This window comes from Pleurodeles waltl, chromosome 3_2 (assembly GCF_031143425.1).
Source record: "Pleurodeles waltl isolate 20211129_DDA chromosome 3_2, aPleWal1.hap1.20221129, whole genome shotgun sequence".
NCBI classification, from domain to species: domain Eukaryota; kingdom Metazoa; phylum Chordata; class Amphibia; order Caudata; family Salamandridae; genus Pleurodeles; species Pleurodeles waltl.
Genome location: NC_090441.1, coordinates 175,206,165 through 175,226,019, shown reverse-complemented (window position 1 = coordinate 175,226,019; position 19,855 = coordinate 175,206,165). Strand labels below are relative to the sequence as shown.

The 19,855-nt window shown below is 43.6% G+C and overlaps 1 protein-coding gene across 1 annotated transcript in view; it reads left to right on the top strand.

Annotated features, from left to right (window-relative positions):
• ZNF142 (zinc finger protein 142) overlaps nucleotides 1-19,855 on the top strand; it is a 70,334-nt gene that overhangs the window by 20,318 nt on the left and 30,161 nt on the right. Inside the window, exons 5-6 of the mRNA XM_069227109.1 lie at nucleotides 1,882-2,694; nucleotides 3,955-4,132. Of these exons, the coding sequence (XP_069083210.1) occupies nucleotides 1,882-2,694; nucleotides 3,955-4,132 (991 nt within the window). The remainder of the gene's footprint in view (nucleotides 1-1,881; nucleotides 2,695-3,954; nucleotides 4,133-19,855) is intronic.

Genomic DNA, 19,855 nt, shown 5'->3' with positions numbered 1-19,855 from the left:
GCCCTTAAATATATATATATATATATACTGCATGAAACATATAACTTACACTTTCTCAAGGCCCTCTGGTTTGACAAAAGGCATAATGACATCTTCACTATGTTCACAAGATACATGACTGCTATGCCTCTCTTCTTTTAGCTGCTTAGTAGTGCCCACATTCTGTAAATCAAGACTTAGTGAATGTGCCTTTTCAGTTATCAAGGCAGAAGGCTGGAACAACCTCCCTCCTGTGATCCGAAAAGTCCCTAAATATCTTTCTTTCAATTCTGAGTCTCTCTCTCAGACAAACTATTCATCTCTTTGTCTATGTGTTTGACATGTTGATATAATATAAACAAAGCCAAGTAGCAGATCGTTTTGCAAACATATCAAAACAATCTTCATAAAGCAAAAGTACAATGGTTAACAATATCAGTGAACTGAATTATATATACAAAATATATTTGGAGAAAACTATCAGAAAGGTAAAACCCAATCATTAAAACTGATTGAAAAGTAGTTTGCTTATTGAAGTGCATAAGGAAAGTGCAACAAAAAGGAGTACAGTATTATATTTCTAGATATGGGGAATGGGCCAATAGAAGGTTTGCTCTGATTTGTTTTTTTATTGGGTATTTTCTGTCCTTGGTATACATTTACTCTTCAAATTAATGTGCCCAGGTGTAATCTGTTGAAAAACTTTAAAGATAAGACATATTGTTTCTATTAGTAATATTTTCCAGCGGTAGCCAATGGGAAGTCTTAACGACAGAGGTGCTATGCCCAAACTTACAAGTTCTGGAACTGAACTAAACTGCAGTGTTAAACTCTTCTGCAGCCTGCACTAAAAGGGTTTCTTGGGAACTGCGATAATTATAAATGGTTGATGACACCTCTGATGTTTCATAATTTAATACAATAGAACTTTCTTACACATGTTTATTTCAGATAATTTGCCTCTTAGATTTTTTCCCACCAATTTGTCTGTCTCTACAGAGCCTGGTTGGGAGGGTTATAGCCACGTTACACTATGGAGGAGGTGCACAATTCCAGAACACCCCAGCCTAACAAAGCTGTATTCTCTGATGTTGGTGCAACACAAAAATATGGTTCCGCATTGTGGGACCAAAAGAACCTGGTCAGAATTCCTAACCATTCTCACTGACTTGGACTACAATATCAAGCTCCTCTGATATTCTTCCTATCTCCCCTACATCTGTTTTGTCAGGGTCCAGCTTGAGTCAGTAGCCGCCCATCTAGTCCATTACCTCCAAAATTCACTCACTAAAACGTGCAACTGTTATTTCTAGATCACTATTTAGCTGAAGAATCATCTAGGTTTTTTCAGTGTGCAATTTGAAGTGAAAGGTATAGAGGCAGGATGAGATTGGCCAGTCGCTTCATTTAAACAGTGAACATACTGAGCCATAGCGGGACGCGCTAGGGACAGACTAGCCGCATTGCCCCTAATGTGAACACAGACACAATATTTCCTTAAGGAAGGATTTAAAGCATTACATTAACGATAAGAGCTTGTAAGATCCTACAACTCCCAAATTGTGGTCGAACAACCAATCCTTTTTTCCCCTGGAGTCAATACAGAAATGGATGAGTAGACTTATGGCCTTTAAATGTCAGTAACAGAAAACCAGGCATATTTCTGAAGGTGACTCTGGGGGCGTAACTAGGCTGTTTGTTTATATCCTGTATCTTGAATGCCTTTGCCCCTTACTCTGATTCCTGGTTCTCCAAGAATCTCTATTTTTAAAAATGTTTACTGTAATTGGGAGCGGGAAGCCTTATCATTAATTTCCTGGGGTGGCTGTTTTTGTGCATACATTGTTGATGGACAGCAGCAGTGCAGTGCAGCTTCCTCTGACTCTCTCTTATACTTTGTAGGTGCTGTTGAGGAAGGCACAGAGTATCTGTTTAAAACCCACATGTGTCCAGAATGCAAACGCTGCTTTAAAAAAAGGACCCACCTGGTGGAGCACCTACACCTGCACTTCCCTGACCCCAGCCTCCAGTGCCCAAACTGCCAGCGGTTCTTTACCAGTCGCAGCAAGCTTAAGATCCATATGCTGAGGGAGTTGGGCGAGAAGAGTCACCGCTGTCCATTGTGTGACTACAGCTCTGTTGAGAAGAACGCCTTGAATCGCCACATGGCTAGTATGCATGAGGACATTTCCAACTTCTACTCAGATACATATTCCTGCCCAGTGTGCGAGGAGAAGTTTAGACTAAGCCAGACCCTGAAGGAGCACATGAAGACCCACAAGGCCGAACAGCAGCTGTTAACATGCTTCCATCAGGATTGTGGAAGTTCCACCACTGACCGCAAAGAGTTCCTGCGGCACTTGAAAGAAGCTCATGGCATAAGAGCAGTGGAGTGCCGCTACCATGCCTGCTCCCTGCTCTTCCCCACGCGGGAAGAGATGGAGACACATCGCCAGAGCCACTATGCTTTCCACTGTGATCAGTGCACCTTTGTCTGCTCCAACAAGCATGCCTTTCGCAAACACAAGAGGCAGGGCCACCCTGGTAGTAAGGAGCTAGAGTGTGATTTCTGCCCCTTTAAGACCTTCAACCCAGTAGAGTTCAGTGACCATGTGGGGAAGATGCACGCTAACGAGAAGATCCACAAATGCACCGAGTGCGACTTTGCCACAGCACACAAACGGGTTCTGATCCGGCACATGCTTCTGCATACAGGTAACACAGCTCATCTTGTCCTAGAGTCTAACGTTATCAGTGTGTGGTCCTTCCTTCCATATCTCTTACTTATTTTGACCTTTGTCAAACTGTAGATAGAGCACCGTTTTTTTAATGTTTTAGAAGAAAATGAAAAGCCATGGACAGAAAATAACGGTTCCACTCTAGCCCATATGACCAGTTTTTACTTTCAGGACTGTTTTGATACCTTTGTTTGGCAGTTTACCTGTGTGAACAAACCTTTGGGAGGAGGATGCATACGTGTGTCTTGAGAGTAAACCAAAGAGAAGTATTTGTTAAAATCTGTGTTGCAAGAGAGCTGCTTCATTTATTGTTTTTGATTTTATATCCCCCAGCAATATTTTTTACTTAGAAAATGTAAAATATGTAAAAATATGTTTTGGGGGTAGTTCGCTGATTCCCATGTTGCATGCACTCTATTAGTAAAGTTTCTGCTCTTCCTGTTCTTTACGTGAGAGAAGCCTGCACAGCTACACTGTTTCTTAGACTTATTAAGTATGGGAATAAATCTTCAACTGCTTCTGTCTGTTGTGTGTACGAGCTACAGTTTCTATCGTGCTCACCATGGTGCACCTGTTGTATGTCAGGGAAACTTGCACTGTTCCTTCTTGTGCTGTCTTTCTCTGCGTAATGGAAACTTGCATCACTACTCTTTGTGACCGATCTCTTGTCTCTGTGAAGAATGTTTATCTACTCTGTGTTGTACTTGTTGTGTGCAGGGTTCCATGTACTATACCTTTTACGTGTGATGCTTACACTACTACTCCGTGCTGTACCAGTTGATCCTGCGTATGGAAGCTTGCGTTGTTGCTGTGCGTGTTGTACTTTGACCTGTGCTTTTCTACCAAACGTTTGCTCTGCAGCCTCAGTGCTGGACCTGCTTTGCTTGTGAAGAACCCTGCAGTGCTTTTGCCAATGCTTCTTATTCTGTGTGGGGGAAATGTGTAATGCTTCTTCCAGTGCTGTTTCTGCTCTGTGCTATTGCCCTTTCAATGTCTGTACTGTTTATGTATTGCAATTAGAACCCTCCAATTTCTACTACAAACATTCTTTCCAGGTTCTAGCTGACAGTTGCAATTTAGTGATGTTGGGTCCATAATTTACTTTTAGGAATCCTGATGTATTTATCGTCTCTCCAATCCAAATCACCCTGCCTCTGCCTGCTTGCAGCTTTAACATAAAGCCCTTGGGTTTGTGCCTAATTGGAGTTTTAGCTCTCCCTCCTCCTCTTGGCTCCAGGTGAGAAGCCCCACAAGTGCCAGCGCTGCGAGTTCACCTGCAGAGATGTGAGCTATCTGTCCAAGCACATGCTGACGCATTCCAGTGATAAGAACTACATGTGCACCGAGTGTGGCTACGTCACCAAGTGGAAGCACTACTTGAATGTACACATGCGCAAGCACACCGGAGACCTCAGGTATGGCATTGCACAAAGTGTATTATGGATGCATAGTAATTGAATGTGGGATCTACACACAATAATAACTAGCACTGGCAAAGCCAATAGGTGCCATTAATAAGCGAACACATACAAACACTGGCATACAAAAATGTGTCTGTGCAGGCTGCCTGTTCCTATGCTTTCTGCATTGTTACCCTATTTTGTCCACCCCAAGCCTGTGTCCTTTGAGGTCAGTGTGTGTTATTATTTCAGTCTCTTGGTTTAGCATTGATAGGGTGTGTTGAAGTAATGATTTTCAAAGGAATACAGAAGCTGTCTGACAAATCATATTTGAAAGGGCTAGGTATTTGGTATGCCCTAATCCCTCGGGAAACCAGGTTCAAGGTAGGTCTGTTATTGTTGGTAGGGAAGGAGCAATTTTGTAAGGTGTTGTCCAGAAGGATCATTTTGGGAGGGATCTGTCAGCAACTTTCTTTTGCCCAGTGGAGGTTGAAATCTTCCAGTTTCATTGTACATCAAAGACGTATAAGGGATGCTTTGACGTGATTTAATGTGTAGAAGGTAGGTCACTAGGCTAGGAGGAGATGATTTTTCTGAGGCTGACTGGGCAACTTTGTGTTTAGGACATAAGATCTGATGATCACGACAATGGTATGTGTTGTCATATCGGAGTATTCAGTTATTGAGTGCATTAGCACTTTGTTTGTGGAGTAATGCTACCCAGGGTTGGGAATTAACTCTTCAATAAAAGGTCTAGCTGAGGTTAGGAGAGCCTTTGGCAGAGAGATGGAGAGTGTGGTTTGCAGACATTGTATCATCTCATGTGGGTGTTCCACCTTCAGTTCGATATGCAGTAGTTCATTTTGCGGTTTGTGCTCGGATCAGTAGTAAGTAGCTTTAATGAAGTTTGAGGTAAGTACTTCTCATGTGACTTATGGGTGGTCAAGTCCTCTATGGAGTCTGCATGATATTATTTTGTTGTAGCGGGGCTGGACCTGAAATTTGGGTGGCATGGAATGCTGTTTGGTATGGCAGTGATTGCTAGGGATTTAATTGGGTTGGTGTATGTCATGAAGGAACACCTTTCTATAAGGTTATGGTCCAGACTATCTTGATTTATGCTGGTATTATTCTCTACACAGCTAATGTAAGTACATAAAGTTATGTACAGATTTATTTGACACATAACAAACCTACCCCTGATGACCAGGCCAGTCGAGAACGCAATCGCATCCTTGGATTCAGCTGTGATGGGGTGACGACACAGCTCATTCTGCAGGCACAACCCATCTTCCCCTCAATCAAATATGCTTTTTTTTTTTTGGGGTTGCGGGAATACATGTGATAATGGAATATACAATGGAAACGGTGTAGCATGAAACATATAAAAATTAACAAATCCGCATGTCCTACATATACTGTCTCACAACATGGTTGGGGGTTCAACAAAACTAAGCCTAAAACTTCTGAATAATGTTATAAAATGACCCCTTTTAGATGGTCTCCCCGTTTGTTGTTGGACTCACTTGCTGTACTGCTGTTCATTGCACAGTGTATGTTCTCTAACCCATAAAACTTGCCGAAATTGATGAAAAAAACTGATTTTCACATTTAACTTTTGTATAAAGCCATAGAATATGGTACAGAAATACTCCAATTTAATTGAGGTCAAATGCCACATGTGGACTGCAACACCTATTGTAGCATCCACTGGAGTGCCAGTGAAAACATGGCTTCAGACCTACCTTGTTTAGCTTGACGGCAGCAACTTTAACCGTGCTGCGCTTACCTGTCACACTTGCCCATTTGACAGGATGACCTGATTTTAAATAATAAATTAGTCAGTTCTTAAGCACAAATCACTGCGCACAAGGTAGGGTGTATAACATGTAAGAGTAGAACATGTGTGGCATTAGAATTAGCATGTTTACCTAGCGACTATGCCCAAAACGAGTGTGTCACTGGTCAGGCTGTACCTGGTATATACGAAAAGTCAAAGTATGGACTTTACAGTTTAATCTATAACGTTTGAAGTGTATCAACTACAAACTCCATTCAGACTTCCATTTTATAAGTAATAAAAATCCAATCAAATAGTGAAGATGCAGAGGTGTGAAATTTAATAAAATATCTACTTGTCCATGGGGCAGGTTGCTTCCTAACTGTACCTGTCCTGTAAAAAAAATCTACTTGTCCCATTGGTGCCATGTAGTGCGGCGACAAATTATGGCAGGAATCTCATTATGTAAGAGCTCTGATAATATCCTCTCTGATTATGCCAGGGCTACTACTGTAGTAGGGCTTGAATACATGCATTTTCATTCCCTGCTATAACATTTTCCTTATTTTGCCACCTTTCTGCAGATCTACATACTGGGGCTTCCGCCCTCCCCCGACTCGCTCAGGGCTGGTGCTTTGCTGAGGGGCCAGAACTGGTTTTGAGTGACAACAGAAGGGGGAGGGCTGCTCACCAAATAGGGTCGGCGCAGGGATAGAAGGGATACCCCATCTTGGATTTTGAGATTGAGGTGCACTGTGTTATTGTTTGCAGTAGGGAAGACGGGAACTGCAGAAGTAGGCCACCACAAATAAACATAAGCCACAAATCATGTAACATGCTACATGTGTAATATCTCAGCTTGGTAGAAAGTTGCTGTTTTAATTCCTCATCAAATAAACTCTGACTCCCTATTACACTGTTGCTGTTGTAATCCACCATTGTTTAGTGAGTTATATTCAGCCTTTTTCTACATCTGGGCATGCCACTATTATCCACTGGCTTCTCTCAAGGCACTGCCATGCGCCTCTCGCATAAACACAGGCTCAGAAAACTTAGTCCTTACTTTATCAAAATGGTCACTTTGATTCTGAACAATCCCAACTTTCCATTTACTATTTTTCCTAAAAAAAATTTGCTGTCTCATGTTGTTATAGTTGGAGTCTGCAGGGCCTTTTCACTCTCTCCATGTCTTGCGCATAGAACGTCTCTTGCAGATATAAAGGGCTTGATTGTAATGTTACTTTCCTGCCTCTCATCATTTGAAGCACTGTATTCCCCGTAGCCACATAAGGAGTTAATTGATACACCCACACCACTTCATCAGCAGCTTTTTCACATCCTTCTAACTTCTATATGCACTTTGAACACATTTAATAATACCATATTGAAACTTTCTCCCATGCTGTTATTCTGTGGCCTATAGAATGGCGTTCTAAAATGCATAACCTCACTTTGGTTCAAGAAGTCTGCCATGATATTAGAAATCAGTTGTACACTCCTCTTGGAAAGGATGGAATCGGATATTCTCTATAAAACACATTGTTCAAAAACGTGGTGACATTTTTGATAATGGGTTCACTCAATAATTTGAGTTCCACATATCTTGAAATGTAATTCCTGCCACCACCAGTACCTTATTAGCACTAGGAGAATTTGATACAGTCCTAGAAAGTTCAAACCAGCTTTCTGCCATGTCCTGTCTGGACATGGAACAGAAACCTTGGGTGAGGTTCATGTAATTAAATGTTTATAGCTGCCTTGGAACTGTGTAGACTTGTTAATCTTCCTCTCCACATCTCTATCCACTCCCAGCCACTAAAATTCCTCCTGAATCTGCCACTTTGTGAGAGTGGTACCTATGATCTTCATGAAAAAGTTTGTTACAGAAACCAACAGGACACACTAATTATTGCTCCCTGAACATTAACCCATCTTTCTCTTGCAACTCTGTTCTGAAATTTCTAAATGCAGTTTATATTGGCAGTTTGCCATCACGTTTCATATACTTAGAAATTCTATTCCAGTTTTGTGGTAAGGCTGACTGACTGAGCCTTGGATGTTATCACTTTGTTGACTGAAATAATATTAAACTAATGGTTGATGGTCTGTCTTCTGATATACAATTGCTTTCAATATACTGTTAAATGCTACCTGTGGATCATAATTCCAATCAAACTCAACATTTATTAACAACTTCCTAAATACTTCTGTAATAGAAGCACATTTTTCAAGAATTTAAAACAAACCTCACAAAATAATGTAACTGATCTTTGCCATTGGGAGACAGTGCATTGCCAATACTATTAATGAGACTGCGGTTCAATTTCACACCTGTACTCATCAAAACCTGGCCCAATTATTCTGTTTCACTTACTCTGAATAAACATTTATCTTTCTTCAGTATCGCTCATTGTCGGTATCTAAAGCGTATAATCACCAAAGATCAGTATGTCACCCAGAAAGGCTACAGCATTTTCAACTTCCTTAAACATGTTAGAGACAATCTTTTGAAATACTAAGGTGGCAGTTACCAGGCCAAATGACATCCATCCGAAATGAAATGTACCATCCAAGGTAAAAGGCTGTCTGATACATTCAAGGCGAATCTAATAACACCTAGTGATATGTAACCTTATGAGCCAATCTGGTTTATTATTTGGCCTGACTCTCCTGAGCAGTGCGATCTTGTGTCCTGGAAAGAGGAAAATTCTCACCCAAATTGCATTGTTCAGACTCCTAGAGTTGACGTCTTCTCTCAATCCACCAGACATCTTGCAAACTAAATCTAACAGAAAGCCATAGTGTAGCATCAGCTGCTTCAATAATACTTTGCCCGAGCACGTCCTCAATTTATTTTCCCAAATCATTGCTGATGCTGTAAGGTACGTTGCACAGTTTCTTTCTTGGAATTGTGATTCTTCCTAAGTTTATTCTTGTGAATATCATATTTGATGATTCTTTCCTTTTCACTAAGCAAATCCATTGAACCACTGACTCACTGTATTCTCATCTATCAACTAGACTTGATTTGTTTTTTTTACCCAGGTCTAAGGACCATGGAAGTTCAACCTGACACGACCATCCCAAAGCATTTATTCCTTTTTTGCAACCTACACCTTTACTTTGATTTCTTGACCATTGAACACGATTGTAATGCATAAGTAACCTCATAGCTCCTTCACATTCCCTTCATATGCTGTTGTGGTGATGTCTGATGGAAAATGAGCTTGTCATCGTGATTATTCTTCCATCAGTCGAGGTGAGAGTGTCTCTTGTTCCTGAATCTACCAGTCAAGTCCTCTCCCATCTATTCGCACCCTTATCCTGGGGTCATCACATTTTTTGTCTTGGAACTCATTTGTCCCTTGCTCCACATCAGAGATTAATATTTAGTGTAGTTGGACAGGCCCCAGACTGCCAATGCCAACTCAACATGGCAAAATAAACCCTTTTGCCAAGTCAAAAGCTTCCTTTTTAATATTAATAAGTCACCCCTGGAGAAATCCTTGCTAGCCCACAAAGCAGGGTGGTAGATATTAAAAATAAGGACCTGTCCCTCTAGTTTTCGCATTCCCTGACAGTGCAAGTTTGAAATTACAGTTTTACCTGTAATATTAGGCCAGTGGCCCCATTGTCTAACGTTGAGTTACACTAGCCATCCTGCAAAGCGCTAACATCTGTTTGGGACCACCAAAGATAATGCTTCAAGGCATCAGATTCATTGTTACATTAAACCCAACTCATTGCTGAGATTGGATTTAAGATACATTTTAATAGGAAGGTAACTATAGCATATCATCACTTTTTTGCCTAAAACCCCCGGTAACCCTTCCTGGCTATGTGCAGCTGTTGTATCCATTGTAGAGCTTATTTTGCAGCAGTGACTCCTTACACTGGATACACCCTAGGGAAGCGCTGGGATGAAAGAAGGTTTCTTTCCATGTGCCCAGCTGTTCCCTGAACAATATTTGCTGCAACGCCACTGGTGCATGCTGGGAAATCGATTCCTGCACACCTCCACGAGGTACCCACAAAGTCTTAGACACATGGCTGGCGTTCAAATGTATTAATTTCCTTGCTTAGCTGAAGAAAAGCAATAGAAACATCAGGAACACTTTCCTTTCATTTTGTGTACAACCTGTTGCAATTGAACTTGCCTGGGACTCTCCTGGTGCATTCTGGGCGACTGAGTCCTCTACTCATGCCTTGTCCACAAAATCGTGGAGTTGTGGTTGGTGCCAAGGAGGACAAGGGATATGCCACCAAAGAACCCAGAATCCCAAAAGAACTAGAGGCTACCACAGAGGATTTCCTCAGGAGCAAGCCGATACCATTGTTGCTTGCTGTAGGGGAGATGCCCCTGCTACCTTCAAGAAAAGGTTTGCCAGTTTGTAGGTATCCTCAAACTTCACCTATAGAGTTTCTATTGTTCTATGCTCATTGCAGACAGCTGCAGTGGACTACAGTGACTTAGGAACTATTTTATAAATATTTTAAAATGTATATCTCCAGTTCTCTATTATATTGTTTTGTAATTTTGGTGGCTATTTACACCTATAGATCTAAGCTATTTTTATAAATAGTAGTGGAATTTTTATTGTGTTGTGTTTCCGACTTAATGACTGTTTTGGTGTTGTTAAATACTTTGCACGTGATTTTCTTCTAAGTTAAGCCTGACTACTCTGTGCCAAGCTGCCAAGGGTTGAGCTAAGGTTTAATTTATTGAAATATCAATGGTTGAACTAAAATATATTTAACCTAACTGGGCCATGTAGTACATTTTGGCATTATTGCTTGATGAGGTCTCACGAACCAATCAACTGATAACCTAGTTTCCTAAACCCATCTCAAACCCAGATCTAGCAGCCTGCAAAGCAGGCGATTTACTAGTGAAGCTGAGGGGACCAATACTGTCCTTTCCCAGTTTAATAATAGACCCAACACATTTCCAAACATCTATAACTTCATGAGAAGCTTTGGGACCTAGATCACCGGCTGAGTTAGATATACCAAAGCATCATCTGCATACATTGAAACTGTATATGTCAATGTACCTGGTCTAATTTCCCACATCTTCATGGATTCCATAAGCATATAGCCCAGGGCTCCACTGTCAGAGCGAGCACTAATGGAGACAACCGATACCCTTGCCTCATTCCCCTCTCCACCATCCAACTTGTTCATGCTATGCCTCCAGATCTTACTCCAACGGTGGGGGTCAGTGTCATTGCAAAACTCGAAGCCATAAGTATATTAATTAATTTGGAAACTCTGCCGACAGTGGTTATTAGAACAATATGCAACTCAACCGAACACATTGAGAAATGTGCTTAGGAACAGTCTTGAGTTTTCGAAGTATTGAAGTGGTCTTCTTTGAAAGTATTGGAGTCACAGTATACAGGAAAAAACCCAACTTCCACAGCTGCTTGTAAATTCTCACCCAGTAGGTGGCACTCAAATGCTTGGCAAAAACAACACAGTTAAAAGCGTCATTAAAGAACATGACGACAGTTAACCTTTACATTGAGGGTAACACATGAGTTGGATGCAGTATGCTGGAGCATGCAAGGGCAAATGAGGAACCCACAGCTGGAGATTGTAGGTACTTGTCCACACCTCCAGGCAAACATACAGGGTGATGAGGCATATTGAAAAGTAAGGTAAGGCTTTAGGCAGGCTTGTTCGGCCAACATGATACTTGTAGAGCTGTCTGTTTGTCCATCAACTGGTTGCACTAGATGCAAGCACTCATACGCTGAAAGCTCAAAGCTGTCAATTTAAGGAAAAAATTAATTCCACACTCCAAGTGCATATTTGAACCCTGACCACCTCTCCTCTGGTGGTATATGTTAGCTTGCTGAGAAGCATCACACTAACAGAAAACCTTCCTTCATCTATTTGTAGTGGTATTAATGAGCCTAAAATTCACAGACACTGTATCTCTCTGATCACACTGGGAGGCGCTCGTCCTCAGAATGAATTGAATAACATGGCTAGGGTAGGTCATCAAAATAACATAGAGATTTAATGGGCACTGAACAGCCTGCAACCTGCTAGCCTGGCTGTAACCCAACTGCCCAACATGGAACGCAAGCACATTTATGAATCAGACTCTGGTTTGATGCGGTAACATCACAGCATATTCTGCAGTCACAACAATTATGCTGTCTCATTTTCCACTTCTCTGATGTCATGTCTGTATTTAACACTTGCACACTCCTAAGGAATAGAAGGGTGAGGTACTGGTGTTGTAATCAGTAGAGATAGTGTGCTTGGTATCAGTGTTCCTAGCCATCTTAGTAGCTTTTTGGACGTTCTCGATTTCAAACAAAGCGGTAAAGTTATGGAAGTTGATATCGGCGTACTGGATTATGATCTTCCTATTTTCTCATGGGGTGATCTGTATTGCACATTTCTGGGTATGGTAAGCTATGCTAGTAAGATTCTTCCAGTCAGGGATATTTGTTTTTTTGAGACAGAAAATAACAAACATAGTGTATTAGTACGGTATGTGCTTAGTTAGGTTAATTTCTTTTTTTTGGTTACAATTGTTATTGAATTTGTAATACATGTACAACCCATCGGCCAACAAATCAGGAAACAGAGGTTGTATAAAGGAATTTTTATACAAAATAAAACAAATACCTGCACAGCGCCTCCTACCCAAACCCACATGCTTGCAAGATGAAAAATAGTAAGCCCTGAAACCAAATCACCAAATTAAATCCATTTCTTCCAAATCACAGTTAGGTGAGCTTCAATATGGCCTACTTTGTCACTGATTATGGTTTTGGGGCTTGTGTTTATGGTATTTGCAGGTGTTTCTAGAGTGGCCAGGCGGAACAGGATCGTTGAGGTGTTGGTATCTGCCTTCTGGAGTGGTCTGTTATAGAGCTCTTTTTGCGTTAAATTTGATGCTAAAGATCTTGCTACTTTAGCACCACACTTAGTAAAGGAAGGTATCCTGACTATAGTGCACATATTATATCGCATGACAGTAATATTGCATTAATTACATAGACCTAACCACTATATTTTATGGTTAGTAAATGCAGATTTAAGAATATTCAGTATATACTGATCCTAACAATGTAGTGAGATGTGAGGTAGTGTTTGCTATGTTATTGTAGATCTATATAATTGAGTTTGACATAATGTCACTCAATTAGAAACAATAATTATGTCTTCAATTCATCTTCTTTTAATGTGCCTTCACTTTGGGCTTGTCTGCCTACCTTCTTGAAGCATCTTCTTTGCTTGCAGAATGTTGCTGCCAGATTTCTACTTTGTGCAGTATCGTCAGTCCATATGTGGTCGTCTACTGTGTCTTTGTTGCTGTTTTCCCTTCTTTGGCTTCTAGTTGGGGAGTGAACACTCTGAATTCTTTAAGTATCAGTGAACACATATTGAGTCTATGAAATAGGTTTCCTTATGATTTTATAGTTATATATCCTATCAGGGTTTGTAGTCTATGGTGGACGACAGCATGGCGTTGGTGATCTAGAAAAGTGTGCTACTTTTTGGAGTAGACAGATGTTCTCAAAGTAAAAACTACCACATTCTAGATGTCACACAGATTAAATTAAATAAACCTGTCCTTAATCCTTGGTAGCATGATAAGAGACATTCAGGTATGCATCCAAGGTAACGTGAAAAGTATCAAAACTGTGCCCAAACAACAGAAAAAGCCACACAAAACGCAATAATATTTCTAAACTAATTTAAAAATAAATCGAAAAACGTTGAGGAAAATATGAGGAAAATGACAAAAATCCGGTAAGCCGCATTTCCAGGGGCCTCAGACAGCCCAGAGGCTAGGATGATCTAGAGGGGCAAGGGTGGCTTGGGGCGTGGAAAATGGAGAAGACACCATACAAGATTGCACCCTTCTTCTAACTGTGGTGAGGGTTCCATGCAGCTGAAGGAGGCGCCGATTGATCATAGTTGCTATAGGATAAGTGTGTGACTGCCTGTGCGATACTAATCGGGGGAGGCAGCAAACCAGGGTTGTGCTGTTGAGTTTCTCTGGAAGGACATCCTGTGACACACAAAAAGGAGTGGAAGACTGCATTAGAGAAAGCACTGTGTGTCTAAGTCAGTAGGCCCAGGGGGTTGTGGCTGCCTGGACTGGAGCCCTAGGGGAGAACGCTGTGGGGAACATTGCAAGTATGTACAGAGTGGAAGGGAGCAGTAAAGATGTCGAAGGAGCTTAAAGGCAACCCTAAAAAACAAAAGGAGAATGACAGATTTTCTCACAACAGAACATCAGGTTTGAGACAGAGAGCCTGCACTAGGTAACAGAGATCAATCAATCAATCAAGGAATTTGTAAAGCGCACTACTCACCCATGAGGGTCTCAAGGCACGGGGTGAGGGGGGCAATGGTGCTGCTGCTGCTCGAACAGCCAGGTCTTGAGAAGTCTCCTGAAGGTAAGAAGGTCTTTGGTCTGACGCAGGTGGGTGGGAAGAGTGTTCCACGTCGTGGCAGTGAGGTGCGAGAATGATATGCTGGCGGTTGTAGTTCTGCGGATGCGTGGGACGGTTGCGAGGTCCACAGAGCGAAGTTGCCGGGTCAGGGTGTAGAAGGAGAGACGTCTGTTGAGGTATTCTGGTCCGGTTTTGTGCAGTGCTTTGTGAGTGAGGAGTTTGAAGGTGATTCTCTTGTCGACGGGGAACCAGTGCAGGTCTCTCAGATGGCCTGTGATGTCGCAGTGGCGGGGGATGTCCTGGATGAGGTGTGCAGAAGTGTTCTGGATGCGTTGTAGCCTTTTCTGGATTTTTGGCCTCAGTTTCTGCATAGAGGGCATTGCTGTAGTCCAGTTTGCTGCTTACGAGGGCTTGGGGGACTGTTCTTTTAGTTTCAGGGGGGATCCATTTGTAGATATTTCTGAACATGCGGAGGGTGTTGAAGCAGGAGGAGGAGATGGCGCTGACATGCTGGATCATAGATAATGAGGAGTCCAGGGTGAATCCTAGGTTGCGTGCGTGGTCGGTGGGAGTCGGAGCGGATCCGAGAGTGGCAGGCCACCAGGAGTCATCCCATGTGGAGGGGTGGACCTGAAGATGAGGACTTCCGTCTTGTCGGAATTGAGTTTGAGGCAGCTGTTCTTCAGTCATTAGGCGATGGCCTTCATTCCTTCGTGGAGGTTGGTCTTGGCGGAGTCCTTGGTGAGGGAGACGATCAGCTGGGTGTCGTTGGCGTACGAGATGATGTTGAGGTTGTGAGATCGGGCGATGTTAGCGAGCGGGCCATGTAGAGGTTGAAGAGGGTCGGGCTGAAGGACGAACCCTGGGGTACGCCGCAGACGATTTTGGTGGCTTTGGAGCAGAATGAGGGGAGGCGGACTCTCTGGGTTCTGCCGGTGAGAAAGGAGGTGACCCAGTCCAGGGCCCTGTCGCGGATTCTTGCATTGCTGAGGCGTGTGCATAGGGTGTGGTGGCAGACTGTGTTGAACGCGGCTGAGAGGTCCAGGATGATGAGGGCCGCGGTTTCGCCATTGTCCAGTATGGTTCTGATTTAGTCGGTGGCAGCGATGAGGGCAGTTTTGGTACTTTGGTTGCTGCGGAATCCAGATTAGGAAGGGTCCAGGGTGCTGTTCTCCTCGAGGAAGCAGGTCAGTTGCCGGGAAGGGGGGGCAGGGAGATAGGCCGGAAGTTCTTGAGGTCCTTTGGGTCCGCTTTGGTTTTTTTGAGGAGGGTGTTGATCTCGGCGTGTTTCCAGCTCTCCGTGAAGGTGGCGGACTCAAAGGAGCTGTTGATGATTTTCCGGAGTTGGGGTGCGATGACGGAGCTTGCTTTGTTGAGGATATGGTGAGGGCAGAAGTCAGATAGTGAGCCAGAGTAGATGGTGTTCATGATTTCAATGGTGTCGTTGACGGGGGTCCAGGAGAGCAGGAGGCTGGTCCGAGGTGAGTCTGTGGTGTTGGTGGTTGCCGGGGGCGGGGGAGGGGGGATCTGAGTGCTGAAGCTGTCGTAGATGTCTGCAATCTTGCGGTGGAAGTAGGAGGCTAGGGAGTCGCAGAGGTCTTGAGATGGCGTTGGAGCTGGGGTTGGCGAGTTCCTTCACGATGTTGAAGAGCTCCTTGTGGCTGTGTGTGTTGTTGTTGATTCGATCTTTGAAGGCGGTTCTCTTGGCGGTTCGGATGAGTTGGTGGTGTCTGCGGATGGTGTTTTTGAAGGCTGTGTGGTTGCCCAGCGTCTGATCTTGGAGCCACTTCTTTTCAGGTCTTCTGCAGGTCTGCTTTGATTCGTGGAGGTCGGCCGTAAACCAGAACGCCTTTCTGTCGGTGCATCTATTGGAGGGATTCTTGATCGGGGCAAGAGTGTTGGCATAGGTGTCGATCCATTGCCTGAAGTTGCGGGCAGCTGTCTCAGTGTCGATGGGTGGGTTCCTGGAGAGGGTGGTGATTAGTTGGTCTTCCGTGACCTTGTTCCATCTGCAGTGGGGAATCCGTTGTCGGTGATGGTGTGTTGTGGGTTTCTTGAAGGAGAAGTGGAGGTTCTGGAGGTGATCTTTCCAGTGGAGTTCGGTGGTGTGGCTGAAGGAGACGTGATTGCTGACGGAGAAAATAGGGTTGCGTGTGTGTCCTGCGGAGTGGATCGGTGTTGTTTGAGGCCGAGGTTGGAGAGGCTGTTGAGCAGGGTGGTGGTGTTTTTGTCGTTGGTGTTCTCGAGGTGGAAGTTTAAGTCCACAAGGAGTATGTTGTCAGTGGATGCTAGAGCATGCATGCTGATGACGTCGGTGATGGAGTCGCTTTACTGCTGTCGGGGGCTGGAGGGCCTGTAGACGAGGGTCCCTTGGAGGGTGGTGTTTGGGTTAGTGTGGATCTGGAAGTGCAGATGTTCGGCGGTGCTGGTCGTGATCCTGATGGAATTCTGGTGGGTGATGGCGATGCCTCCTCCTGCTTTGTTGGAGTGTATCCTGCCGGTGATCTTGTAGCCATCTGGAATGGCTAAGGCGATGTCCGGCGCCGAGGAGGGGTTCATCCAGGTCTTGGTCAGGAAGGCGGTGTCTGGAGAAGCTGGTTTGTGGACGGAGCGGATGTTGAGAAGGATACATCTGAGATGGTTGTGTCCTGCCTTGGTGGGTGGGTTGTTGGCGTGGAGGCTGGAGATGGTGCAGTTCTGGCAGGAGAAGGGTCCGCGGGTGATCTGCTGGGAGGCTTGAAGGCAGGTGGGAGAGCGGCCAGTCTTGAGGGCGCGGAGGGTGGTTGCATTGTAATGAAGACATGCGTAGTGGCGTGGGGGGGGCGAGAGCCAGGGGTTCCGGCGCTGGGTGCGATCCAGGAGCAGACAGGTGAAGACAGGCTTGCCTTTGCCGCGCCAGCGGGTGCCATTAAGTAGGGAGTTGGGGTGGGGGGGGAAGAGGACAGCTAGGAGGCGGGAGTGAGGGTGAAAATGGAGTGAAAAAAGTGGGTGGGCCCGCAGGGACAGCGGCGGGAGTGCAGTGCGAGAGAGAGGAGGGGGCGGGGCTGCAGGGGCTGCAGGTAAGAGAGAGAGAGGGGGTAGAGCGAGAGAGAACGGAGTGGAGGGGAAAGTCAAAGAGAGAATGTAAAGCAAAAGTCAAGAAAGGAGCACTGTGGAATGCGTACGGCAAAAGAGGCACAGAGGGGGCAGACACGGAAGAGAGAGCACACAGGGAGTGAAGCAGAGAAAAGGAGGAGAGAGGCAGCCTAGTAGGAAAGCAGAGTTCTTCCACCAGACACCAGAGATGAGTGCAGAGAGGAGCCCCAAAGAAGCAATTCTCTAATCATAGTGGCCTTGCAAGATCTACAGCGTGCTTCAAGGGGTAGTGCAGCGGATCTTTTAATTAGAGACTACGGTCATGGAGCTAGAGTACGCTAACCAAAAGATCAAAATCCTCCATAATCCCCCACAATCCTATAACTAGAAGCACAACTTGAGTATATGGAGGATACAGTGAGAGCAGAAAATCTGTCTCTTGGGTGTCCCCAAAATTGAATTGACACAAGTCACAGTGCGTAAAGCATACAGGTTACCAGTGAGAGGCCCTAAGGAATCTTCTGCTTTCAAAGATATGGTGATAACAGAATGACTATTTGCTCAGAAAGAGAACTAGTGATGAGAGAAGCCTCGAGAAAGAGATGCAAAGCTTTGTGGATTGTGGATTACTGTTTTTCCCCGACTACAGTCTAGCAACTGGCGCAGGTGTAGCCAACTCCCCACATGTAAAAAAAAAAAAAAAAAAAAAAACTTCTCAAATCGACCCTCTGTGCATTCCTGTGTTATTCCACAAGACTCATGGTTGAATTAATGTCAAAAGGCACATCTTCATGCAAGTGGAGGCTTTTCTGTAGTCTCATCATAATAAAGCTGACACTTTGACAGCTGGTAAAAGATGTTTTTTTTGTTCCCTATAAATGTTATCCTTATGAAGGTCTCTGACACGAAGGTCCCTGCCTAAAAGGGACACCCAGGCCTATAGTTAACTGACTGTAGATTAAGTTTAGTTTTCTAATCTGAACTAACCCTATGCTAGGAGGCTGTGGCGGTCCCCTCTTGCCCTCCGCCCACCTGTCCCCACTTAACCCGTGTTGTTGTATTCCATGAAGGGGTTAGGGTCCTGGGACGAGTATGTAAGCCACGGTAAATAGCAAGTGATAAGTGTTCAGTTTTTAGGGGGAAATGTTGTGTATGTTCACACTGAACTCTAAGATGCACTGTGCTCCGAGAATAAAAAGAGGGCTGAAACGAGGACAGATCTGACCATTATTTTAGATTCATCCACTAGACAGTCACTCAGATTCTCAGTGGATCTCGTCTTTCTCTCTTAACAACTTTCTATCAAATGTGTCTGGGAGGGCATCATCTACTGATATATAATCTTGTTTCAAGACTCTAACCTATCTGACCCTTAGCAAAGAAGTCTTTGGTGCGTTTGTAGAGGTGTTCTGTGGCATTTCTTTATTTGTACTTTGTGAGTTTTGATTCTCATCCCATTGTTGAGTAATGAATATATTTGTGTTCTAAAAGTTGCACTGATACCATGCTGCCATCCTCCGATAGCCCCTTTACAATTCTCATTTGCATGTCACCACTGCTATCAATTTAGAAACCTCTTCCTCACTGATTGCTATGAGGGCCACCAAGGATGAGTAAGGATCAGTAGTGTCTACCTCTGCTTGGATCTTTCTGACTAGTTCTTAGTGAAATCTTCTGCCAGCGTAATTCACGTAGGTTAGGGAAATTTATGTTGTGCTTTTTGCATAAAATTCCTGCACTTGAGCACTGTTGCGCAATTGCTTGTCATTCATTGTAACAATGAACAGCATATGCACCATTTACACAAAAAAAAAATAACCCCATGTAAACAGAACTTGAACATATGTTGTTTGTGGTGCTTTCTGTGTTTTTGCATCCTTGGGCTAAAAATTGACCCAAAGACGAATTCCACAATAAAATATAGTGAACATGGCTGCTTTGCATGGTGTATAATTATGTGTATTTTTTTCAAAATTCGACAAAATTATGGCAAAGCGAATTTTGCACAGACCTAATCCTGACCATGCCCTTCAGTCTGTTTCAGATAATATATAGAAAAATATTACTTTTGAGATGTATCATTTTTCATACCTTTTTAGTTTGTACTACTAAACGCATATGTATTGCATTTTAACATTATTCGTTTTTAAAAGTAAAGTATGGTCTGTAACTTCAAAATTGCTCTGCCTCTCCATTTTCACAGAATGCTGAGCAGCATTGTGTTAGGGGTTTTCTCCAAAGTTTGCAACACTGTATGGTTGTTTTAGCAGAGGCTCCATCTTTTCAAATGCAGGGATTCACAAAGGATTTGGAAAAAGTTCAGATTTTTTCCATTTCATCTGCCTTGGCATGACATTTGGTGGCCCTTGAATTGAATCACGGTGAGTGATAAATATGGCTTCTTTTGTATTTCAGGCTCCTAGAATTGTTTTTCTTGGTTGCTGAGTCTTTTGGTCT